We start from the raw sequence: 12,893 nt of genomic DNA, 5'->3' as shown, positions 1-12,893 counted from the left end.
TGCAAGGAAATAAAGTGCAGCATTGTTTGACCAACAGTGCTAATGGGAGGAGTGTTTAGTGTCTGTCCCTAGCCGCCAGTACCTATCTCCTCTTCAATGAGTGCTGGGAGCTTATTTGTGGCATATTTCCCAAATGGGTCTCCTATTGTGCTCTGTGCTTGTGGCATATTTCCCAAATGGGTCTCCTATTGTGCTCTGTGCTTGCTTACCATGTGTTGTCTTTCAAGAAGTCTGCCAGTTTCCTTTCCTTTGGTGATGGTAGTGGGAATTCTGCATGGTCATTGGTGGTGTACTGCCCCATACCCCAGTGTTTTCCAACCTTGGTCTCTGGATAATGTTGGACTATAACTCCCATCATCCCAAGCCAGCTTGACCCAATGTTCAAGAATGATGGGAGTTGTAGTCCCACTATAACTGGGGACACAAGGTTAAAAGAACACTGTCATTCTGTTCTGGGAATATACATTGTGGGGAGGAGATGGTCCTTGTGAACTTAGTTCTCTCATCTAATGTTGCTTATTCTTGTATCATTTTTTAAGGTAATGGTAGTAGCCAATTGACTTTTAAAACTTTAAGGTAAAGGTAAAGGTACCCCTGCCCGTATGGGCCAGTCATGTCCGACTCTGGGGTTGCGCGCCCATCTCGCTTAAGAGGCCGGGGGCCAGCGCTGTCCGAAGACACTTCCGGGTCACGTGGCCAGCGTGATGAAGCTGCATCTGGCGAGCCAGCGCAGCACACAGAAACGCCGTTTACCTTCCCACTAGTAAGCAGTCCCTATTTATCTACTTGCACCCGGGGGTGCTTTCAAACTGCTAGGTTGGCAGGTGCTGGGACCGAGCAATGGGAGTGCACCCCTCCGCGGGGATTCGGACCGCCGACCTGACGATTGGCAAGTCCTAGGCGCTGAGGTTTTACCCACAGCGCCACCCGCGTCCCGCTAAACTTTAAAACTTTAGGAAGTAGCAAATTGGATACCATACAAGAGAGAAGGCAGCATGGTGCCTCCAGCTCCCATTATCCCTAACTGTTGTCCCGACTCTCTGGGACTGATGGGAATTGGAGTCCAACAACATTAGGAGGCCTAATGTTGGAGCCAACATTGGCTGCCTCTGCAGTACAGCTCCTTGGGGGCAATATAACTTGATGAACCGAGAAATATCCAGCTGTGAAGAAAATTGAGAATGTGTCCTTCCAATTGGCAGTGCTTCCTGTATTTATTTTGGAACTCATCAGTTCATTATTTGCTCAGCATCTTTGTGTGACGTGACAGTGTCCGTAGCATGCCAATGCATTATGTATTGGAAACATGAACCGTGTGTTTTTTGTAGTTCAGAAGGAAGCAATTTGGTTTCTACTTTCTGCCTGCAACAAAATTTAAGTGTTTAGTGAGCAGAAGGAACGGCAATCCAGGCAATCCTGTAGGCAGCAGGAGCAGTTCTTAGTGAGCAAACATAACACAGTAGCTTGTTGCCTGGGGTGAAACATTGAGACAGAATCCCAGCAGCTTTGCACAGGTCTAAATGTGGAATCCATCTGTGTTGGGTTGGTGTGGAGGTAGAATTGAGTGGAAATGTAGAGGCAAGGTCCAGGTCAATATCTGTCTGTTCACTTAAGGTATTTTATACAGCTTACAAATTGTTTGATGTTATGTTTTAATATGTATTGGAAGCTGCCCAGAATGGCTAGGGCAGAACAGCTAGATAGGTAGGGTATAAATAATGAAATTATCACCATCATCATCAATATTATTACAAAAGACTTTAGAAGAAGAAAACAGCTTTGCTACCTGGATTTAAAGCAGGGTGTTTTTCCCCCTCTCTGCCAGACGTCTATTTGTGGTAACAGTTCAATACCCACTTCAGACTTGAGTCCTAATAACTGGAAGAACAACCGTATTTACTGTGGATTTAGGCTGAAAGCAACAAAATTAACTTACATTATCAGTTTAGAAACTTTAATAATTCAACCCATGTCACAGTTGTCATCGCAAAATGGTTTGTATTAATAAATATTGTATCATTAATAAATACCAGCAGCTCAAGTTTACACATCACACCAATCCATGAATTGCACCAAACCCCAAACTACTGTATGAGCTTCCAAACATAGACAAACAATGCTCTGAAGCTGCTTATCTGTTTTCAGTTCTATAGCGCAGGGGAAACGGCTGTAGCCATGGCCCGCCATTCTGAAATCATGTCAAACCATGGTTAGCACAAACCATGATTTGCCAATCCACTTAAATTCAAACAATGGTTTCTCTCCTTTCCTGATGGGATTTTACAGAAAGCTGGAACACTGCTTCACTGCTTTTGGCAAAAATCCATGAAGAGATCATTCCATTTTAATATAACCGGCTTTTTGGTTTTTGGTTTTTGCAGGCATCGTTTCCTGGAAATTTGCAGCTAGTTCTGGTTTTGAGACCAACGGGATTCTTTCACAGGACCATTTTCGACATTGCATTCAAATTTCATAGAGATGAGTATAAGATGAAGCTCCCGGTTAGTGCTTAATTCATTTAATTCTGTTTGTGATTTGGGTAGACTTGGTAATAAAAGCTTGCGTCACTAATCTGGTTTTGGAAGACCTGAATTATAATAGTTCTTCATACACAATTGGCATGTGATATTTGCAAATTAACAACTGTATGAAAAAGGTTGGTGAGCGAGATCCAATCTTTTTTGTATTTGCTAAATCCAAACTCTCTTTCTGTGGGGGAAGTTCTGTTGTATGCATAGGTTTTATTCCTATGCATAGCATTTCAAGTTTAATTCTCCATCCTTTTATCTCCATGTTGTCCCATTTACGTAGTGGGAGCTAACAGAAAGTATGAGTAACACATCCAGTGCTGTCCCAGGGGTTTAAATCTGTATTATGTCCTATATCCATTGCACAGTGGGTCATTGACACTTTAATCAGCTCATCTTTTGTTTCCCATTCCAATAATAGTTTGTACATTTTAGACAATAGTTTTTCCTTGTTCATCAATAGCTATTTTTGAAATTGTGAGCGTTGGTTTAAAATAATGTTTTTTTAAATCTAATTCAAACATATCACATAATTGCTGATACTGTAGTCAATCAGTAATTTAGCTCCTTCTTCCATTGGTTTCAATCAGTTTGCTCCCTGAAAAATCAAACAAATCTCTATAGGTTGCTCACCATCTATCCATGTTAATTCTCTTGATCGTTATTGTTTCAATTGGCGATAACCATACGGGTGTTTTTCCCCCAACAAGTTTTTATGTTTCTCCCCGACACTATACAAATTTCTCCTGATAGCATGGTTCATAAAACTCTTATATATTTTAGCTTTCCCATACCAAAGACATGCACGCCAGCCAAACTTCATATCGTGGCCTTCCAGATCTAAAATGTGTGCATCCTCCAGTACAACCCATTCCCTTAGCCAACACAAGCAAGCTGCCTCATAATACAATTGTAAGTCTGATAGGGCAAAGCCTCCTCTTTGGTTTGTATCAGACAATTTTTTGTGTTTAATTCACGGCTTTCTCCCCGCCAGACAAATTTTAAAATACCCTTTTTCCCATTCCTTGAGGCAACTTGATTTATCCATGATTAGGATTGATTGGAATAAGAACAGCATTTTTCTGAGCACATTAATTTTGATAGCTGAGATTCTCCCTAGTAGGGAAAGCTTCATCCTTCCCCCTAGGGCCAGCATTCCAGACTGCTATATCATGCACCACCACCCACCTCACCACTAAAAATGAAGTGACCCACAAGTGTGTTTTCTGAAGATCTTAGGCAGCCAGATGTCAGCATGCATGGTATGTGAAGAACAAATGGTATTAATCATTTCATTGTCATTTGTTGATGCGTGTGCAGGGGGTCGCATTGCCTATACATGAACCCCTCATGTTTTTGCTTGGTGACAGTAGCCACAAAGTGCAGCGTGACAACCAGCCTCCCCCTCTATCCTTGGACTAGGGGAAAAATACATTGTATTCCATGTTTGAATGAATGATACATTGCATATTTTATTACAAAATCACTACAACTTACCTTTATGTATGCATTTTGGTTATGCCTTTTGACTTAAGCAATTATTATTTTTTCTGTTACTGTCCCATGCAAAAGGAAGCATCGTGGCTTGATTGAAATGAAATTAAATGATTGCAAACTTCCAAAGCTGTCAAATTCCCCCCCCCCCCAAAAAAATAACCTTTTTTCTTTTTGCTCCTGCTGCTTCTGATGTATAGATCATAATGCTGAGCTCACTAGCAGAATTAAATAGCTACATTGACAGAACACAACTAACAGAAGATCTTGGAGGAACTCTAGATTACTGCCATAATAGGTGGCTGACACATCGCACTGTAAGTCATTTCCCTTTAACTGGTTGTATCAATGGTCCTTCTGTTGAACACTCTGTCACTGTGGGCATAGCCTTATGAATACAAATTGAAGTAGCTTATATGAGAAGATGTTTCAGAAGAACTTGGCCATCCCAGAGAGATATACAATGATTAATGATTTTGGGAGTTGTGACTTTGGAGTTTGGGAATTTACTATATATTGTTAAAAGAGGGTGGCCTTTTTTTGGTGATAACTCACGAGACAGGAAGAATGCAACAACTAAAGTGCTTTTAAAAGGAAAATTTAGATCCATTAGGTGATATCCCTCGTTAGTCATAACTGGAGTAGACCTGGGTACCATCCACTGAAGTTTCAAACTATATTGAACAATTCTCTTATAGGCGCTTAATGAGGTGGATAATGGTGGTGACATTGTATTCATAGGTTTTGACATTTAGTTTTAATGCAGCCTTTTAATTTTTGTGAGTGATATTTCTAAAAATGTCAAATGATATCTAACAATAGTCAAACAGAAATCAATGAATTTAAGTAACTTAGGTTCACTGATGTTAGTAGGTCTGCTCTTGAGTTTGACTTAGTGGGCTTTTACCAACTGATACGTCACTTTTTATTTATGCTTCTATGTTTATGTGTGCATGTGTTTGTATTCAATGGCATTTGACTCCTGAGTGTGACTGTGTGTAATGCCTTCATTAATCCCAAAGGCTATAGAGAACTTTGCTCAAATGGTTAAGCAGACTGCTAAAAACCTTCGATCCTTCGGGACTGAACTGGCAGAAACAGAGCTACCAAACGATGTGCAATCCACCAGTGCCCTTCTTACAGCACATACTGAAAACAAAGACAAAATGAAGGTATTCTAGCTGTGTTGTTATATATGTGGTGTTAGCAATATCTGAGGACATTTTACTGAATACAGTGGTACCTCTGGTTACAAATTTAATTCGTTCTGGAGGGCCGTCCTTAAGCTGAAACCGTTCTTATCCTGAGGTGCACTTTCGCTAATGGGGCCTCCCGCTGCGTGCACGATTTCTGTTCTCATCCTGGGCCAAAGTTCGCAACCAGGAGCAGCTACTTCCGGGTTAGCGGAGCTCATAACCTGAAGCGTTCGTAACCTGAAGTGTTCATAACCAGAGGTACCACTGTAGTTCAAGTAACAGAGCTTTAACTTGGTTTGCCATGCTTTTGCCAGATAGAATTCATGCTGCCTTTAAAATGCTTTGGGCCATCCTCTCCCCAGTTACCAGTACCAGCAAAAAGAATAGTAGCAATGTAAGTTTTTAAAGTAGCTTGATTGTATTTTGTCATTTCTTACGACAGCATTTCTTTCTTTCATCTCTTTCCCCCACGAAATCCCGAATCAGTGTTTGGATAATTAATTACTGATTAATTAGGATAATTTTGCTCAGGGATTTTTCACTTTTAAGCAATGTGGTGAAAGAGGTTTTTCGGCACAAAGCTAGAGAAAGAGGAAGTCAATGAGTCATAATAAAAAAAAGGCACACTAAAATCAACTTATTGCAAATCTAAGTGATTGTATTGAATGTGATATGTTAAACAAAATAATTGCTAGATGTTTTGCTTTTTTAAAAAACAACAACGTAGTGTTGGTTGTGCGAGGATTTTGCCAGTGACGGTTTTCAAAATATACTTTGAAGTGTTTAACCCTAACTGTAGGGAACAGCAGGACCTCAGTTGAAACTCAGAAGTCTAGCTTGGAGAAGAAAGGCAGGGCTAGGTAGGAGCAGGATGGGATGAGCACTAATGATGCTGCTTTGGTTCCAAAGGAGATTTGGTTGTTTGTTTTGGAGCCAGCAAAAGTCCCAAATCTCTAAAGTCTCTGTATGTATGTATGTATTCGTATGTATCACCTGCCTTTGGGGATAAGTTTTGTGAAGATACTTAAGTGGTGGTGACAGGGTCAGGCTTTTCCTTCTCAGACAGTGGGAGGTGAACAAGGCAGCCTTTTAATGATGCAGTTCCAGTGGCTTAGATGGTACAACAACAGACTACTCGTCTCCAATCTCAGTTTTTGCAGAGCTTGAAGATACACCCTCGGTGGAATGCTTAGGGGGGGAAAGTCATAGCCTTTTTAACTTTTCCACAGGAGGATCTGAGGATAGCATTAATACAAGGACAAGATATTCTCAAAAGTATTAGAAAACCGGTTTTTGAAAACTCAGAGTACAACATGAATCCGGATCAGCTAGAAAATCAAACAACTGTGGAAAGGTGAGGTAAACCTGGTGCTTGTAACATGTATGTTGTGTTGCATGCTTATTTCCCCCAAAAATATAATCAAATAAGCAGCCAGAATTAATTTGTTTCCAAAATAAATGTAAATGTTCTATTTCACTTACATTGCGCTGGATAGAGTTATTGTCCTTTTCTCTTTTAGGCTTCTAGCCCAGCTAGATGAAACGGAAGCAGCCTTTGATGATTTTTGGTCTAAACATCAACAGAAGCTTGAGCAGTGCTTGCAACTTAGACATTTTGAACTGGAGTTCAAAGAGGTGATGACTTTTAAATATATATATATAGAGAGAAAGAGACAGACAGACAGAGAAACATAGAATTGCAGAGTTGGAAGAGACCAACAACGGTCATCTATTCCAATCCTCTGCAATGCAGGAATCTTTTGCTCACCATGGGGCTTGAACCCACGAACCTGAGATTGAGTCTCATGCTCTACTGGCTGAGCTATCCTCAATGCAATTCAAAGTCAACACCCAGTAATATTTTGTGTGTTGTATTACTTTGCTATGGTCTTGCTCTCTCTCCTCTGCCATTCACTAAATTAATTTTGCCTTATGTAATACTATCAAAAATATGTGTCAGATTTATTTATTTATTAGGGTTCATAAGCTGCCATACGTTATAACAATCTCAGGGCAGGGTAGACTAAAACTAAATGTAAACCATAGCAATTCCAGTGTTGTAACTGAGAGAACAGATGAATCAATATCTACAGGATATTATAGGTACAATAATAAATTACATTTGTGACCTTCCATAAAGTATGTCATTCACTATCTAAATAAGTCCTACAGCTTCACAGCTTTGACTTCACGGAATCCCTTCTCAAAGTTTCAAATCAACGTTCTGTGATTTAAATATATTTGACACAAGAAAGCCGTAGTGAACAGCATCTTCAAAAGACACCCTTTATACTTCAAAGTATACAAGTTTCCATGATTATTACTCTCAGTGAATGAGATGACTGGCAGCTTTGCTTTGTTGGTGTGACTAAAGAAAATGAAGACCTTGTTGTATAACTGACGATTTATGAAAGAGGTGAAACTTGTTCCCTCAGGTGTGTAAAATTCCACATTTTCATTTACATGTAGCTGTCTCTCATTTCAGGTCAAAGCAGCTCTTGATAGTGTATCTGAGAGGTTGTCACATTTCACAGAAGTGGGAAATAGCTGTTCACACGTGGAGCACATTCTGAAAGATCTCGCCAGCTCTGAAGAGAAATCGCATGTAAAGATTTGACGTTTCTTCGTATGCCATGTTTTTTTTCGGTAGGCTGCTCTTGTGAAGAGATAACGTTACAACTTATGCTTTCATGTCTTAACCAATTACTTTCATAGGAGATTTTGGGAAAGGCCAAGATGCTGATCTCTAAAGGGGACCAGTTTATACAAAACAACCATTATGCTGTGGACTCCATTCTCCCCAAGTGCAACGAACTCCAACATCACTGTGATGCCATTGCCACCGCAGTGAATAAAATCAGGGCTTTCTTGAACCAGTCGCATGAGTTGCACAGCCAGCTGGAGAAGGTAGGCCCAACTTTCCTGATTTTGCTCATCAAATTGCAGGCATGTGATGACCCTTCCTGGGGCAGTCACTGTTGACTACTGTAACACAGAGGGAATAGCTCCCCACAACAATGGGGACCAAAATACCCAACCAAAGACAACTTCATTTATTAGAGTGACAGGCAACAGAAACATAGGAAGATGTGTTATACTGAAACAGATCATTGATTCACTTGCCTCCCCTTCAACTAGTGGATCAGGACCTACTACAGGCATACCTCATGTTGCGTCTACTTCAGGTTACGTGTTTTCATGTTGTGTCCTGCGGCAACCCAGAAATACTGGAATGGGTTACTTCCGGGTTTTGCCGCATGCGCAGAAGCGCTAAATCACGCTGTGCGCATGCGCAGACACGGCGCTTCAGCTTGCGTCAGTTCCGTGTTACGGACAGGCCTCCAGAATGGATCCCGTCCATAACACGAGGTTCCACTGTACTGAGTTGCAGCAGTCCTGCCACCATACAGATGTATAATCCAAGATCTGAAAAGGTCAAAGATTACTGGTCTACACTGACTGCAGAATAGAGGTTAAGGCAGGGAAATGGGGATGATCTGTGTGCAAGGGAGAGTTCAGAACAGTAAAGAAGGAGGCTACAGGGGGAAATGGAGTGAAGGTGAAAACGGGAATGCAAAATGGGTTGCAAGAAAAGGGAGTAGGATGCATGGGAATTGGGTTGAAAGTGAAAGCAGGGGTGTGAAAGGGTCTGAAGAAGTGGAGGGGATGCTGGTTTCATAAGTGTCACATGTGAAGAGGCTGCTCGGTAGTTGCAATGTGGGGAGAAGAAAGATGCAAGAAGTTACCATGGGGGTAGTTTCTGTACAAGGGAGGGGTTGCGCAAAAGGAGGTGGGGGAGCCATGGGCATGGCGTGAAGGTGAAAAAAGTTGCAAAGCAGGGCTGTGGAAACAGAAAAGAGAAGTGGCTTTGGAAATTGGGTTGGAAGGATGACGCTCTAGGCAGTTCATATGGGGTGAATAGCAGGAAATTGGCAGGCAGAGTGAGTAGGGGTGCAAGCCTGGGTGTGCGTGTGTATTACTAAATCTTTTTCCAGTTCAAGGATGTTTACTGATGTGCCTTTTCTGCCTGCCTCCTTTGTATATTTACAGTCCATGAAGTGGTGTGATGAAGGAATTTTCCTGCTGGCTTCACAGCCTGTTGACAAATGCCAGTCCCAAGATGGAGCAGAATCCGCTTTACAGGAGATTGAGAAGTTTTTGGAGACGGGTGGAGACAACAAGCTCATGGAACTGAATTACTTGTTCAGAGAATATGAAGCCATCCTTAGTGAGGAATTAATGGTACTCTTAATGCCAGTTATTATGCCAAGATAGCTTTAGTTTCTACCCAAACTTGTTTGTTTGAAGGAGCCAAAACCCGTGTTTTGCCCCATCATGAGGCACAGGTAGTCCCAAGTCTGTCCCTAAATTAAAGCTGAGGGTTTAAAATACTTCTGCAAGGGTGTCACAATAGCTACAAACATGTGCTAGGGCCAGAATATTGTGGATTCCCACTCACAAACACTGGCTAACTCTGTCTGAGCAGAAGTACCTGGTCACATGGGATGACCAGTCACTGGTTGCTTTTTCTGCTTGTTTTTTTTCTTCTGCCCAATCCTCCAGCCCACGAAAAGCTTTTCATGGGACACTCCAGAGCAGCATGTGGGGCTGCCGCTATGGGAAATTTCAGCTGCGTATCTTTGTATGAAAGTAGGATAGAAGACTAAATGCAAGACAAATGAGTATCTTGCTATCTGATTTGTTTGGGGAGAAAATAGGCATGCAGCTGAACTACAGAATTGGAATTCAGTTGCTTAGAGTATTGTCCTAAGAATCTTAAATGTGTGGAATGTGTGAAAATGTTATTCATTTTTAAACCCAAGCATGTTCTTCGTTACCCATTTTTGTATTAAAAAAACAAAACGTTATTCTTCCAAATCATTATTGAATTACTGGAAATTAGTGTACTATCAACTGAGTTGTGTGTTGACAATGCAGGATTAAAGCAGTTCGATTTAAAAATAAATAAGCACCATGGACATGGTTTAAAACGATGGTTTAATTTTGGCTTCTACCACAGGAGCACATACAAAAAGTTTTGCAGAAGCAGGAAAGCATGGAAGAAATGTTTCAAAAGAGGCGCGTCAGCCTTAAGAAACTGGCAGCTAAGCAGATGCGTCCAGTTCAGCCCGTGGCCCCTAGACCAGAGAACTCTTTAAAATCACCTTGTCCTTCTCCAGGTAAGCAGCTGGCTTGCTTAGAACCTGTTGAATCCAAAAATAACCAAGCTTATGACTTGACTGGCTTTCAATGGTTGGATTTGTTTTGCATACCAGGCCTTCAAAGAGACACTGAAGATTCGTCCAGCCCTGACAGTCTCATGGTTCGACGAATGTACTTGAGAAGAATCAAGGTAGGCGTGTGTTTGTGTGGCTGCCCATGTGTGTTTTTAAGCATGTATAGATGTATCAGGGATGGTGAATCCTCAGGCCTGGGGGTCAAATACAGCCCTCCAGACCTCTATCTGACCCTCAAGACCATAGCCCCTCTCCCCAAGACATCTCTCATCAGCCTGCCCTGCACCCTTCTTTGTATGTCTCTGGGTGGAAGGTGTCTTTGAACTCTGATCACGCTGGATGGAAGGTTAGTGTAGAAACTAACCTAACACAGAGAACTAGCATTCACATCCATTGCTCTGCTCCCTTTTGTCTCTGGCTCCACCTACTACAGGCATGTGGCCCCATTGTTTAACATGCAAGAAAGCAGTCCAGAATTGACTGCAATCCAAAGGGCACAGCAGCTGAGTTCAGGTCCCAAGAGTCAGTCATGGGCAGAGAAGTTAAGTCAAGTTGCAACAGTCTGAGAGATGAAAGTCCTGTATTGTTCTAAGAACTACCAAACTAAACCGAAGGCTTACATAGTCTGGTCTTGGCAAATCCCACTCAAGACCAGCTACAAGGATTGAATTGTGCTCTTTGCTTCCCAAGAGCACCTTCCTTTAAAGTTGCTCTGTTCCCTTGGGCTTTCAAGTGGCTGCCATAGCTAGGACTTTCTAGTGTCTGTGCTGTCTGGGAGGCAGCTCTTTTGCCACAGATGAATCAAGTGTCTGCCCTGAGGATCTTTCCAGGGAGCCAGCCTTGTGAAGTATTTCCCTAGATGCTGAGGTCTTCAGCATCGGTAGTGGGGTTAGAGGATTCCTGGCTCTCTAAGGTCTGAGTCTTGGTTGGAGGATGAATAGTCAGGGTCCGATCAGGGCCTGAAACAGTGTAGATCATTTTATTAAACACATTTTAATACAGTTTTTCAGAGGATCAGTAAACAGATACAGTCATACCTTGGAAGTCAAACGGAATCCATTCCGGTAGTCTGTTCGACTTCCAAAACATTCAAAAACCAAAGCACAGCTTCTCATTGGCTGCAGGAAGCTCCTGCAGCCAATCAGAAGCCCCGGCGGATGTTTGGCTTCCCAAAATAGTTCACAAACTGGAACACTCACTTCCAGGTTTGCGGTGTTTGGGAGCGAGCCAAAACATTTGCAAACTAAGTTGTTCGAAAACCAAGATACGACCGTATAAAGATATTTTTTTTCTATTTTAAATCAGGAAACAATCTATTCCCAAATGGAAAGCAGGAAAAGCATTTAATTTCAGTGCATCCTCGGTCCTACTCCTTGTGCAAAAACATTCCACAAGCCCACAATTTCCCCAGCAAAAATCAAACGCCATCATACTTGATTCACCCAGGACGTGCAATACATTTTGTGTGTGTTCCATGTGAAGTAATACAAAGTGAGAACATCAAAACATTTGACCAAGTTTTGCAACTTTTGTATACCTGCTTGAGCCTCCACCTCTGCCTGTGTTTCTCAGTGTGGTGGCAGAAGATATATCTCTTTAAATATGGGTCTTTCCATTCACATACTTAATAAAGGAGAGTGATTGCCAGTGTACCTGTAGCCATGTTAGCCTGCCGGCTGTTCTTTTGTTCGAAAGTGTCCTCTGGAAGAGTGATTTGCAGTAGAGAAGCAGGACCAGGGGACCACTCCTGCTCACCACTTCCCCCCTGAAACACTAAACACCTCTGCTGTTGTGTTCTTGTGTTTTCTACTCCCAATGGAGTTTCAAGACCATGCTTGCCTTTGCAAGTTTGGAACGCCACATGAGAGGAGTGCATCTGAGGAGTGGCATTTAGAGTAAGATTGGCAGATAGGCATAAGATGGAGATAGTTAAAGACAAACACAAACACACCCTACCTACTCTGTTGCAAATCTCCCTCCCAAAGGTACTTTGGAGAGGAGACAAGAACATTAGGTTAATAATAATAATAATAATAATAATAATTATACCCCGCCCATCTGGCTGGTTGCAATGTTCTTTCTGGTTTGACCCTAAATGTAGATTTGTTGCTTTATCTATGGTGCTGTTGACTTTGGAAAAAAAATATTTTCAGAGAGAAATCAGTGAAATCCATCAAAACAGAGGTGGATCTGTGATGGATGATGAAGAAAACCTAGCCGTGTTAAGGAAGTAAGTACTTTACATACCAGAGCAATATTGTACAGTTAGCATGTTAGAGGCTTCTCCAGTGGTTACATCTTTTATGCATCTAACCTGAGATTTGGTTGATCTAAGCCAGGGGGTCAGCAAACTTTTTCAGCAGGGGCCCGGTCCACTGTCCCTCAGACCTTGTTGTGGGGGGGGGGATGAACGAATTCCTATGCCCCACAAATAACCC

At 41.9% G+C, this 12,893-nt stretch overlaps 1 protein-coding gene across 11 annotated transcripts in view; it reads left to right on the top strand.

The window, feature by feature from the left end:
* MCF2L (MCF.2 cell line derived transforming sequence like) overlaps positions 1 to 12,893 on the top strand; it is a 118,984-nt gene that overhangs the window by 84,610 nt on the left and 21,481 nt on the right. For all 11 annotated transcript variants that reach the window (XM_081858046.1, XM_081858048.1, XM_081858045.1 and 8 more), the window contains 11 exons: positions 2,382 to 2,501; positions 4,223 to 4,339; positions 5,045 to 5,194; positions 6,448 to 6,572; positions 6,739 to 6,853; positions 7,704 to 7,823; positions 7,934 to 8,125; positions 9,269 to 9,460; positions 10,239 to 10,398; positions 10,495 to 10,571; positions 12,609 to 12,685. In XM_081858046.1, the coding sequence (XP_081714172.1) occupies positions 2,382 to 2,501; positions 4,223 to 4,339; positions 5,045 to 5,194; positions 6,448 to 6,572; positions 6,739 to 6,853; positions 7,704 to 7,823; positions 7,934 to 8,125; positions 9,269 to 9,460; positions 10,239 to 10,398; positions 10,495 to 10,571; positions 12,609 to 12,685 (1,445 nt within the window). The remainder of the gene's footprint in view (positions 1 to 2,381; positions 2,502 to 4,222; positions 4,340 to 5,044; positions 5,195 to 6,447; positions 6,573 to 6,738; positions 6,854 to 7,703; positions 7,824 to 7,933; positions 8,126 to 9,268; positions 9,461 to 10,238; positions 10,399 to 10,494; positions 10,572 to 12,608; positions 12,686 to 12,893) is intronic.

The sequence above is a fragment of the Podarcis erhardii genome (assembly GCF_964252035.2).
Source record: "Podarcis erhardii genome assembly, chromosome: 4".
Classification (NCBI taxonomy): Eukaryota; Metazoa; Chordata; class Lepidosauria; order Squamata; family Lacertidae; genus Podarcis; species Podarcis erhardii.
The sequence above is the reverse complement of the archived record's forward strand: the minus strand, read 5'-3'. Positions and strand labels throughout refer to the sequence as shown.